At 22.9% G+C, this 14,136-nt stretch overlaps 1 protein-coding gene across 6 annotated transcripts in view; it reads right to left on the minus strand.

Moving 5' to 3' along the window:
* The window catches only part of LOC126901206 (pyrokinin-1 receptor-like), a 44,374-nt gene that overhangs the window by 14,145 nt on the left and 16,093 nt on the right, over positions 1–14,136 (minus strand). For 3 of the 6 annotated variants that reach the window (XM_050677542.1, XM_050677544.1, XM_050677543.1), the window contains one exon: positions 9,011–9,084. The exons of 1 other annotated variant lie outside the window; for it this stretch is intronic. Coding sequence is in view for 2 of the 5 variants with exons in the window: in XM_050677540.1 (XP_050533497.1) it covers positions 4,720–4,725 (6 nt within the window). In the remaining 3 variants the exon portion in view is untranslated. Of the gene's footprint in view, positions 1–4,719; positions 4,847–9,010; positions 9,085–14,136 lie in introns of those variants that run through there. 2 more of the 6 variants (XM_050677540.1, XM_050677546.1) reach the window with 2 other exon arrangements.

The raw sequence follows: 14,136 nt of genomic DNA on the forward strand, positions 1-14,136 counted from the left end.
AAATTCATAGAGTTATTGCATACATTTATGTATATTATATAAAAGTATGTTTTTGTTTAATGTAAATTGTTTTTAACAACAGGTACACAATTAGTTATTGTTTCAAAATTAATCATCATAAAATGCATCGTAGGAGAATTAATAGTAATAATAACATTAATTATTCCTTTTAGAATAATTTAACAGATGTCAACATTTCAAATGTAATTAATATTGTTATTAATATAGACTAAGTTTTGTCTATCATTACGTTTAGACTTATACAAAGAAACATGCAGAGTGATTTATTAAGGACACTAACCACATTTCGTTAATTAATAATTTTTTCATAAAAAAGCTCAATTAAAAATTTGATTTATTTTTATAAACTATAGTAAATATCAAGTTTATCATAAGAAAAAGTTATTACTAAGGATACATTTTAGGAGTAACTTTTAAAATTTAAAGGATTACTTATTTATTTACTATTAAATGAAGAATTGTCTAAATAAAATGTTGACTGGTTCATAACCAGTGTTGCAAAATTACTTTTTTAACATTCAAAAATTTAGAAAAAGTAGAAATCAGGGAAGTGATTAGCGATGCTCTATTTTTACCATGACGCAAAGATAAGAACTCTTCAACAATAGACACCCCAATCGCCTATAACTAAAAATTACATTAACTCAAAAAAAAAAAAGTACATAACTGGTAATCGATATATCAAAATTTTATTTAGACCATTCTTAATTTAATAATAAAAAAATAATAGGTTCCCATTTAACTTTCAAAAGAAGTTACCCTTAAAATCTATTTTTATAAATCATTTTTTCATATAATAAATTTGATGTTTACCATAATTTATTAAAATTAATCAAATTTAAATTTACCATATCAAATAAAAATTTAGGTTATCATTTTTAAAAAATCACAATGTGTTTTAGGATACTAATTTTTTGAAGCATTTGTCATCTTACAAGTATTACATTGTGTTATTTTTAAAATTAATTAATTTATGAAACTCTCATTATTATAACTAGTCAGTAACATATTTTCTATCTATAATTTGTGATAAAATAATTACACACCAATATTAATTTTATTTAACCTCGATATCCTACAGAAAAAAAACTATTTATTATTTTAAACTGTTTAAAATGTAATTTGGTATACAAACTAATATTAATGACCTAATTATAGAAGAAAAAATATTGATGATCGTTTAACAAAATTAATTTAATTCACAAAAATTATTTTTTACAACACAAGTTATTATTTATAGATAACTATAAATAATTTTCAAAAAAATCAACAAAATATTTTTACTTTATTTTTACATTCTTTCGTTGAAAATTGATTTTTACATAGTAATCATAAAGTCTGATATTGTAACATTTAAAATATAGATAACATAAAAATAAAATTGTAATTTATGATTGGAAATATATAGTATGGAATTATATGAAGAGTAGTTTAAGTTAATATTTAAGAAAACATAATCATTATATTCCCTAAATGCACAATTATATTATAATTATAAATTAACAAAAAAAAAAAAATGAATCTTTATATCAGATATTCACTTATTTGACTTATAGCTTTTATCATTTCTTTAATATTTGTGTTTAAAAAAATCAATTAAAATAAAAAATCATTAAAATGAAAAAGAACAGTTCAACAAATTAATTTAAATTTAAAGAACTTTAAAATTAATTAAAAAAGATTAAAACTATCATGTACCAAATGCTTATTTGGTATTCTTTCCTTTTCTTTTCTCTTTTATATTTACTTATTATATACTATTAATTTTACTTTAAATTATCGATTGTGTATAATATAAATATGATTAACTTTTTTTCATGTATAGCTCAATAGAAATTAAAAATAATTTACATTTTTTTAAATTATTGAATAGAAAGAAATTTAATTATTTTAATCATAATTGTTTTTCTTATACTATGCATTATTTAATTATTTTCTGTTCTCATTGAATGTTTAATAGTTGTCTTAAAGCGTTTAATACAACTAAAATTATTAAGTAAGGTATTTAACAATTTATTTTTATTTAAGCCATTAATCCTTGAGTTGCATTCAGTATAAGTAAAACGTGTTAATTGTTTTAGTAAATTTAAATCATATAAATTATATTGACTATCACATAATAGGATAGGAAGTCGTAAAACTTTAGTTGATATTAACGTTTTTATGCTATGTATTACAATAGCTCTCTTGGGCACTTTACAAATTGTCAATGAAAATTATTTACTTCAAAGAGATCGATATAGTTATTGTTTAACCGGTTCATCGACCTTGGCCTACAAATTTTGCATTGCATTTGTGTAGAAAAATAATTGATATTTTATGTCGTCAAATGAAATGGCTAGTAGCCAGTTTTACTCATCTGTGGTGTATTTCAGTAATTTTTATTCTACCTTAATATTCATTAGCATAATAAATTTTAAATTGGAGGTCAAGATTTCATTATAGGAACCCAATAAAAACAAACGGTACTCTCACACGTCGCCTTGACAATTATTTTATCTCGTAATTGATTTGAATTGCAGTCGCAATTAAATCATTAACCCTACGTATGATTTATCGTTAATAAAAAGTGAAATTAATTATTTCTTTATAGAGTTTACTATATGAAACATTAAATAAGATATTTTTTATGTTATTTTTAATAATAATTTTGAAACAAAAAAATGTTTTTGATAGATATTATATTTATGTAATCCTCATTATTTATTTGTTATTGAAAAAATATATTATTTTTATTTGTTCTAAAAAGACAATAACAGTTTCATTGTTTTGGACATCAGTTGGTTTTTGTTAAATATTATATTATAATATTTAATAAAAAAACTAAGCTTGAGGATATTATTCTTAGATTTCTTATATAACAGTTATAATTTTATTTTGTTTGGGAAACAAAAATGTTATATTTACTATTTATTAGCAAGTTATTTGTTTTTAGAAACATCTGATTTTAGTAATCTCACCAATTTAAAATTGATATTATAATATTATTTTAAATAAAAAAATGTAATATTTAAATATCAAATTTATCTAATTAAGTTCATCTATTATGTCCAACATATTATACTATTTAATTATTTAAAAATTTAAAAAAAGGTATAAGGCGTATTTATATTCATAATGAAAGAGGGGCAAAAATGAAATTTTAGCTTCGATGCGAAGCTAAGAAGGTAATAATTTTACCATGATGTGTTTTTTTTTTTTTTTTATGTCTGTTGCCACTTTTTCTCAGCTCTCACTGGACCGATTTCTTTCAACAATACGTCAAAAGATCACAAATCGTATCTAGTTGAAGACATTACCCTCAAAAATTGATAAAATTTCCCTCGTTCCCCGTAAATGGGGGAAACCTCCAGAAAAATTACAAATTTAAAAATCGCTAATTTTCGATATTTTCGAAATTTTTTTTACTTAAAACTGCCATAACTTTTTCAAAAATGAACAAATCATTATCATTTTTTTTATATATGCTTGGTGTCTTTGCCTATCATTTGGTATATTTTTTTTATATATCTGACCCTTTACCAGCCCACAGGGGAGGATTCAAAATGACAACTTTTTCACAAAAAATTAACTTTTTCAACTTTACTTTTTAAAGTGTTCCGGAAATACTGACACTTTTATATATATCTTAAATTAAAGCTAATGTAATATACTATATTATGAAAAAAAAAAATTTCGGACTTTATTTTGTCTTTACGGTGAAAATGGCTACCGTATGCTATTTTTGTGCTAAAATTCTCGATTTTATATTTTACATTTTTAACTTTAAAATGTTATAACTTTTTGAAAAATGTATGAATCAACACAAATTTTTTATGAGAAATAATATTTTTTTATAATCCCTTTTTCATTCGACATACTTTATCTTAATCAAGATATTAATAAGGAACTAGCAGATCATGTAGCTTTTGGAATAATCTAACAATTTTTTAAAATTAAACATTATCTAAAGATTTGCATCGAAGCCTTTTTTTTTATAGTGATTTTAATTACTGTCAGATATTATTATACTTGATCCAACTATGCTACATCATCACTGCGCTGCGACCCCCCTATACTGGGTATTTTTTTTGATTTTGTGTCTGTTGCCACTTTTTCTCAGGTCTCACTGTACCGATTTCTTTCAACGATACATCAAAAGATCACAAATCGTATCCAGTTGAAGACATTGCCCTTAAAAATTGAAAAAATTTCTCTCGTTCTCTGTAAATGGGGGAAATTTCTAAAAAAAAATTGCTATTTTAAAAATCAATCATTTTACTTTTTTCATAAGTGCCATAACTTGAAAAATAAATAAATCAAAATAATTTTTCTTTTAATAGAAACCTTAGGTATTTCACTTTTATTTGATATAATTTTTTTGAAATTCTTACCCTTTAACTATCCAAAAGTGGAGATTCAAAATAGCAACTTTTTTACAAAAGCCAACTTTTTCAATTTAAATAATTTTAACACCATTTATAGAATTTACAAAATTTACAATATGCATATTATGGAAAATCCACAAAATATGTAATTTTCAAAATTTAAGATTTAATAACTAGATAAAGTTGTTGTATAACAACATTCTAGGAGCACTGGCTAAGTTCGGAAAAGCTCCATTATTTTTCTTTATAAAGTTAAGTATATCAATAGATATTATTGATTGTTCGACTACGTTTTGACAAATTAAGAATTTATCAAATAAATCATACGTACCAACATTCAAATAAGGAAATAGGAGATCATGTTGCTTTTCGAATAATCCACAATTTTTTTTAATATAACACTATCTACAGATTTGCATCGAATCGTTTTTATGATTGTGATTTTAATCAATGTCAGATTAAATCTATACTGGACCCAATTATGTCACGTTGCCACTGTGCTGGGTTTTTTATGTTCATTTCCTTCACTTTATAGAGATTTCAATTTTAATTACTCAAATGGCAACACACATAATTAAGTAGCTTATTTATTAGATAATTACATAATTGAGAATGTGATTGGTAGATAACAACTTTAGGATCAGTATTTCAGAAGTTACTAACTATCTAAAATATAGTAGGTCGTGAGTCACGGTTTCTGTTAATTTTATCACTAGACATTTCTCAGCCAGTTTCTTGCTTCAATCTAGATATAAAAATGTTAATACATTCTAAAATATTGGTTTAAAAGCCTGTAATAAAAATAAAATACTTAGAAGAACGTGATGACACAAGCTGGTATGGTTTTAGCTTAATAAAATTACCAGGTAATCCAATCAACCGTTGAAAAAAAAAAAGGTTATCTATGCTAAATATCAATAACAATATTTAATTATTAACATTCATAACCACTAATAAAATGTATAAGTTAACTAATATGGTTTACACATGAGTAACACTATCGTCTGTAAACTGTATTTATCATACATTAATATGTATAAATAAACAAATAAATTCATCTAAATCATTTGCGGGTTTTCCGTTTAATAAACTCATATACAAGGTGTTCAGTAAAACAGGAAACGGGTTTCTATTGTTCTCATTGTTACAAACAATGAGAACAATAGAAACCCGTTTCCTGACTTACTGAACACCCTGTATAGTTTATAGACGCATGTGATTACATAATATTAAATTATACAAAATTGTTTTTCATTAATAAAAAAAAGTTTCAAAGAAAAATTAAAAATCTTAAAATGATTAGTAATTAACATGGTTCTGTTGGATTTGAGGAAATATTTAAATTATAACTATTATAATTATATTGGTTTGAATAATGAGTTATTTATTTAAATTGTTTAATATTCATGATGACGCTAAAGGTAAAATAAAATAAAAAAATCATCTGGTTCTCTACCAATGATAAAAAAATATGTGATGCCTGGTTTACATCATAATTTATTTGAAACTATTCATAATAATTAATTCAAATATGATTTATTGATGTACATGTAATTTGAACATAAAACAACAGTTTTATAGTTAAGTAAGTAAAATGATAATTTGCACAAAAATATGGCAGAGATAATAATAAAGTAGAGACAAAGCAAAATTACTCTCATTAGCTAATTGTGATATAAAAAAGGGTTTTTATAATATTACATTTTGTATTTATTAAGCATAAGTTCAAATTACAGAATTGTACACCATGTACCTTATATACAGTCGATAGTATGTTTAAATTGAAATTAATTCTTGAAATTTTTATTAAGTTATTTTTGTTTTTATCTTGTATACTGAAACTTATATAATAATAACTAATTTATCTGTCTATTGCGACTTGTTTGATTTTTATTCAAATTTAAATAACAATGCTTTTTTAACCCATTACATTTGTTTAAGGTAAAAGTAGAATAAATAAATAATTAAATACGGTGTTTTACAATTTATCACTTTATAAAATTATTACAAAACAGTTGAGTAATAATTTTTTGAATTTTTTACGGGTATATATTTTGAATACATTTTTTTAAAATTTTAACTCGTAAAAAAGACCGTTTTGGAATGAACTTGAAAGGTTTTTATAAGTTGAAAATATAGATTTTTTTAAAATCTACACATTTATTCTATTAATAAAAATACATCATTAAAAGCTTATATGTAGAATTAGAATTAAATCTAAAATGTTGGATAATCCTTGGGACAAGGACAAATTTATTAATTATTTATGATTATCTTGTTGAAAATTGAAGTTTGAGTCTTAAATACTCAAGTTTTTAAGAACTATAGTTCAAGAATACAAATCAAAATCAGTAAGCTTTTGAACCGGTTTAACTCTGTATATCATGGCCGGCTAAGTTATTTCTTGAGTAATATTCTATCATATTACAAAAGATATTTTGTTTCTATTGATCTTATCAAAAATTAGTAGATCAAATTCATATATATATTTTTTTCTATCGAATTGTATTACTAGAATTTAGAATAATTAATCTCATTTTGTTAAATATTAAATTATAATGATATAAAACAATGATAATTTTGTTTTGAGTTATTAATTTTTATCTATAAAAGGATCAGGGTTTTTTAATAAAAAAAATAATTTATGTTTGTTTCTGGGTAATTACAGGTTTATGAATTTTTGGCAATTATGGTGGTAAGAAGTATTGTATTTTTTATTGCTCATACATAGTATATATGAGTAATAGTAGTAAACATAGAGTTACAGAAGCACCAGAGGATGTTAAATAAAATGTATTGTCAATTAGATTTTTGATGTTGCTTACTTCGTATGTTCGATAATTTTATTGATATTCTTGCTTTACATATTTTTTATGATTGTTATTATTCGTTGTAAATAAAATTAATTTAATTGATTTTTTTATCGTGAGTATTGGACGCTTAAAATTGTGTAACTGACGCAATTTATTTTTTTGACAATTCATCTTTGTAATAATAATTCAAAGTTACATTTAATCTATCTTACTCTTTATTCTCTTATAAATAGTTAATATTTAAGAATATTACATTTTTTTTTTTTTGTTTTGATAAGAATTAATTTTAAAGTAGTTTTTAATCTTATGTGAGATGTAATTTAAAAATGAAAATCATTCTGTCATCATTATCCTTGTGAAAAACGTGTACATAGACAATTATTATATATTTTTATTAATAGACACGTGTAAAGTCTACTTATTAAAATTAAATAATTTATAATTGTCATGTCATCATATAAATTTAATAAATCTGATAACGAAATACACCTTTCTGTTTACTAATATATCATTTTTTATAGAGTAGTAAATAATGTCAAAGGCAATTAATATATATATTTTTTTAATTTTAAATGTAAAGTAGTCCTTGGCTAAAAAATTTAATGTCCAGGAAATATTTCGTCACAATATGAACATTTTTGTAAAAAGCATTAGTAAATAAATAGAAATAATACACTAATTTTGATGAATGTTAAAAAAAGTTAAATCAATGATTCACTTAGTTTCGATGAGTTTGACATGTGACAAAAACCGAATAAATTACGTTACTGTTTTTTTTTTTGAAGTAAAATAAACAAAAGAAAAAAAAACATGAAATAAGATGGACAGGTCATGGACGTGTGCTAATCGAATATACATATTTAAATAAAAATGTGACGCTAATCGCAGTAGTAAAAATTTGACTACTTTACTCATCCTATGTTTTTATTCTTACAATAATGTTAAAAATTTTTATGCTTTTTAATATTTTCACGGTATAATTTTTTTTTTAAACATAACTCCAATATATTTACAATGGTTTATTTAAAATTAGTTATTATCATGTAATCTCATTGTAAATTTGTAGTGTTCCACAACGATGAATACACGGGAAAACACTGAGGCTACGACCACAGCCAAGGTCGTTTAACATGTTTATAGTGTATTATACATTTTAAGCAATGTCAAGGTCATGTTGTTACATCTTCAACAATTTGTTACGACTAAAATTTTGTCTTGTCTACTTAAATACATACTTAAAAGCAAGTCTAATAATTGGCGTTCGCCCATCATTTAGCAATAAACTCTTTTTAGAAAATGTAAAAATCATAGTTCTTTTGGTTTTTAAATGTCTTTTTTTACACTTTAATTAATAGCATGCGCATTCTCACGTGTAGGAGATAAAGGAAATAGATCATATTGAAAATAAATACATAATCAATATAAATTTTGGAAAGGGTAGTAGAAAAAAATTCTAATGCGACCCCCTCAAGACAAAACTAAGAATGCGTTAGAAACTGAAAAGATTTCGGTTGAATATGCTTATAGTTTTAATTTGGTATACTACAGTCATGTAAATACTAATTACACTTAGAATACTTTGTTAAAATTATAAAGAAAATCTAAGTATTTTTGTATAAATTATAATTAGTAATAATATTTAAATATAATTATAAGAATAATTGAATAAGTTTCATACTATGTTGTATAACTTTAAAAATAATATAAACATTTTACTATTATATTGCATAAACTTAAAAAATAATTTTATCAAACAACTTAATTAGAAATAAAATACATATATTTATATATATTTGTTTAGTAAATTACCTTCTCTTTTTAACTATTTGTAAAACATTTTTATGAACATAGTTGAAGAAAATTTTTGTAGATAACCAGTGATCCTATAAAATAGAAAAATATTTATTGTGACAATTTAATATTTTTTATTAAATATAAAAAAATGTAGCGATTCAATAATTAGTTTCTTCTTGGGTATTTAATAAAACGTTAAATATAATATTGTAGATTACATACGTAACTTTTGGAACTCCCTGCCCTTATTGAAAATGAATTAATTTATTTACTATCTTAAATTTCAGCTTTTTTAATGAACCAACATTTAATACTATTTGATAATTGAAAAATTACAACAATTTTCAAAAATAATTCTTATAAGAAAAATAAAAAATTGATCTCTCTAGAATCTTGTTAAAATATTTTTTTCTATCCTATAAATATTTACAAAAAAAAATTAAAGTCTTAAAACACAGTTTTTTAGTTATACAATATTTAAGAATTTAAGAAAAGTTAATTAAAACATTAAGTTAAACTTTTAAACGATTTGACAAATAAGTTTCCATGTAAAAAAAAAAATCAGTATAAACGAACTTAATAAAAAAATATTAAACTAACGGTTAATTTATTGATTTAATATATATATATATATATATACATATATTTTTTTTTAATTAAGAATCATTTTTCTTTCAGAAAATGTATCAAAAAATAATTGATAATTACAATTTTTTTAAATCAAATTTTTAAAAAGTATTAACAATGTAAAATCAAATAAATTACTTGTAAGATTGAATAATATTTATTGTTTTTGTAACATTAATAAAAATACTAAAACCTTATTTTTCAGTAAAGTAGCTAAATCAAAACTAACTTTAAGATAGATAAAGCTATATTTAAAATAATTATTTAATTTGTTAAGTTAAGTTTGTGAATACATAAAATTTGTTTTGTTTATTTTAGTAAAATACAACATAAAACTTTGGTTCGTATCAGATTTAATATTATCATCTGTTATCTGCCTTTTGACGTAAAATACAATGGCAATGAATAGCAATAAAGTTTCTTTATTTGTAATTTCTAAAAGATTTCTATAATAAAACTTTAAGTTGATGTTAGTTTGCAAATAATATTGATGATCAAACAAAATAGGGTTTCTCCCGTGACTCAGTATTTTTCTTCAATTATTCATCATATTCTTTTTGTTATACTTTAATGAATAACCAGAAATCAAGATAAGAATATGAGCTGTCGTGATAGCAATTATAAATACATTTCTTTTTATGAGTGTATTTTTTAGCTTCGATGCGAAGCTGAGAAGGTATTAATTTTACCATGATGTGTTTTTTTTATTTTTTTTTTTATGTCTATTGCCACTTTTTCTCAGCTCTCACCGAACCAATTTCTTTCAACGATACGTCAAAAGATCACAAATCGTATCTAGTTGAAGACATTACCCTTAAAAATTGAAAAATTTTCCCTCGTTCCCCGCAAATGGGGGAAATATCCAAAAAAATTACAAATTTAAAAATCGCTAATTTTTGTAATTTTTTCACTTTTTTTTCTTAAAACTTCCATAACTTTTTGAAAAATCAACAAATCAACATNCTTTCACTTTATTTCTTAAAACTTCCATAACTTTTTCAAAAATAAACAAATCAACATAATTTTTTTTATACTAAAACCTTAGATATTTCACTTTCATTTGATATTATTTTTTTGAAAATCTAACACTTAACCTGCTCATTGGGGGGGATTTAAAATAGCAACTTTTTTACAAAAACTAACTTTTTCAACTTAATTTTTGAAAATGTTCCGGAAATACTGCGTCCTTTAAACATATATCAAATTAAAGCTTATTTTATGTACTACAAAAAAAAATTTGTCCCGACGACCCATCTTCTATTCGCAAATGGCTACCGTATTCAAAAATATGCTATTTTTGTGTTAAAATCCTGTGTTTTGTATTTTATTTTATTTTAAAATATCTTATTAGGGGAACATTGACTTTCATGAATATTTTACAATTTAATTGACATAGAATAAAGTTCATAAGACATAAGAAATTAAACTTATTAAAATTTTTTTATTTTTAAAATTGAGTTAGCTTAAATAGCCAATTTTATCAAGTGGCGAAAGAAAGGAACAGTTGCCGAGTCAGTAACACTTGTATCTATCGTGTATACGGTACGAGGTTCAAATCCGTATGTGGTGGCTTTTAATAATTTGCATTTTTTTTTAGTTAGAATAAAATTTTCAAATCATTTGATATTTATCTCATTCAGATTTAATAACTTCAATAAATATAAAGGATCCTATCACTATAGTCTCCCTTTGTGAGAAGAAATTTATAATCATGTTAATATTATTTTACTATGTGGTTTTTTTTGTGGCTACGATTTATTTTGCCAACCCTCACTAGACCTACTATTTCAAACGATACGTCAAATGATTCATTTAAGTTTATGATATTTAAGTTAATGATTAGTTTAAGTTATTACTCTTAAAAANTTTAAGTTATTACTCTTAAAAATCGAAAAAATATTCTTTATTCAAATAAAAAGTAGCATAACCAGATTTTTCCATACAAACAATTAAAATCATTCATTTTTAATATTCTTAAAGTATTCATTGTCGAATTAGATTTGATATGATAAAAGTATTCAACTACAAAAGTAAATAATTTTACTTTATAATTTATTAATTTTTTAACTCTATTTCTGTGTGCTACTANATTTTAACTCTATTTGTGTGTGCTACTATCAGTCTATAATTTTTTTGTAACATGTTGCTATATAAATCATAAATTAAAAAAAAAATGATTTTTAGTTTCACCTGAATTTAACGATGGATTTTTACAATTATAATCAAATTTTATAATACGCTCAATTGAGTAAATCTTTTTAACAACTTTTTTTTTATTGGTTTTTTTAGATATATAATCATTAAAATTAATTTAATTCTGAATATTTCTATTGTAGAATCTTTTTAAACGCCAAAAGTTAATTAGAAATGATTACTATGATTTTTATTTAAGTGATCTATTACGATAAAAATGTAAAAAATCTAACTTTTCTGAAAAATGTACTGTAAATAGTAATTATAAAATTTCCTGATTGCATATTAATCTTAAAAATTTCATTTTTTTTCTATTTAATAATGTCAATTTCAAACTTGCAAGTTGAGTTAAATGTTATGGCAATAAATTCATTTTTTTTTTTTATTAAAACTTTCACAATAAAAAGTAGGTTAAAAATGATTACTTTTAACATATTAAAAATCAAAATCAATAATAATTTTAAAACAATTAATTTTAAAAATTATATAATATATAATTAAAAAAATTACTAATCTGGATATAATTAAGGAAATAGAAGTTGATGTTGCTTTTGTAATTATCCATCAATTTTTTTAGAATTTAACACTATCTACAGATTTGCATCGAAGCGTTTCATATGATAGTGATTTTAATCACTGTCAGATTAAATCTACACTGCACCTAACTATGCAACGTCTCCACTATGCCTCGAACCCACTGTGCTGGGTTTTTAATATTGACAAATATCACATTTTATTAAAATTTGTGATACACACTGTTGCAGTATAAGTTATTACTTACTTATCAGTATATTATATATAATAATTACTTGCATAAAACATACATTTTTGATGTCTAATATAAAATAATTAAAAGTATAATTAAAAAAATCTTAAAAATCATTTTACCTTGAATCATTCATATTGCTTCGAAAAAAAAAATCCTTTTGATTTGTTTTAAAACTAAAAATAATTATAACAGTAAATTTTTTTATTAAATTTAGTATGTTTGTACATTCTAAAATAATATATAATTTTAGAACATTGTATTTTAATAACGCTAGTCAAAATGTACTGTATTGAGTTCAAGGCCATCTTTATTTTTCTACGTTTTATGCTGATTAATAAATTATTAATTTTATTTCACAGATTTGCTAATTTTTCAATGATTCAAGAGCTATTTTAATAATAATCAGTTAACATCCTGTTAGTAATGAAATTTGTGTTGAAAGTAAAAAAAGAATAAAATATTCTAAAGAATATAAAAAATAATCGGATCAAAATTTTTGTCAAAAATCTCATTGTGATATTGATATGTTATAATATAAACTTATGGTGGAATACTTATTGATTTTTAATAATCATTAGTGTTATAATTGATTATTTAATTTAATTTGATCTAAAATACTACAAATTTCAAATCATAATAATCAATTAAAAATTCTTATCCATAGTTATTTTTTCATGTGTTATGATAATATTTGTTCTTATTTCGGTTTTCAACGTGACACATAGTGTTTATTTAGAAAAATAAACTCATAGATAGAGTTGTATGTTGCTATGGCAAAGGTATCATTAAATCAACCACTGTTAAACAGCTTAACTACCTCAGGGTTCACATCAAAGTAGCTAATCTTTCACGTGCCATTGGACCAAACAAACTGTCCGATATTTAAGAAAAATTCATTAGAATCGTATTACATGGTCGTCTTGTGCGTATCATATAATACGATTGTCCAGTGACTTCTGTTCTAAATGTAAATTGTGTTTCATAATAACAATATGTAAAGTACAAGTAGCATTTGTCACGTTTGTGTGTCCAGTCCAGTTAAAAATACATATATTTGTTGTTAGAAGTACAACGATATTGTAATATAAATGTATCAAGACTTAAAAGTGACGTAACGACTGCATTAAAATTTGTGCGTTAGTACAGGTTAGCAGAAATTGGAACATTTTATTTCAAAATTGTATTTTTCGATTGTATTAATACACGAATTAAATTTATGAAAAAAAAAAAACGGTAGCACAGTGGGGTCGAGGCACAGTGAAGACAAGGCATAGATGGGACAAGTATAGATGATATTTGACAGTGATTTAAATCACTATCATAAGAAACGCTTCGATGCAAATCTGTAGATAGTATTTCATTTTAAAAAAAAATTTGTTAAAATAGCATATTTTTGAATACGGTAGCCGTTTGCGTATAGAAGATAGATCGTCGGGACAAATTTTTTGTTTTCATTTTGTAGTACATAAAATAAGCTTTAATTTGATATATGTTTAAAGGACGCAGTATTTCCGGAACATTTTCAAAAATTAAGTTGAAAAAGTTATTTTTT

The sequence above is a fragment of the Daktulosphaira vitifoliae genome, unplaced genomic scaffold, assembly GCF_025091365.1.
Source record: "Daktulosphaira vitifoliae isolate Bord-2020 unplaced genomic scaffold, ASM2509136v1 Scaffold_3, whole genome shotgun sequence".
In the NCBI taxonomy this organism is placed as follows: Eukaryota; Metazoa; Arthropoda; class Insecta; order Hemiptera; family Phylloxeridae; genus Daktulosphaira; species Daktulosphaira vitifoliae.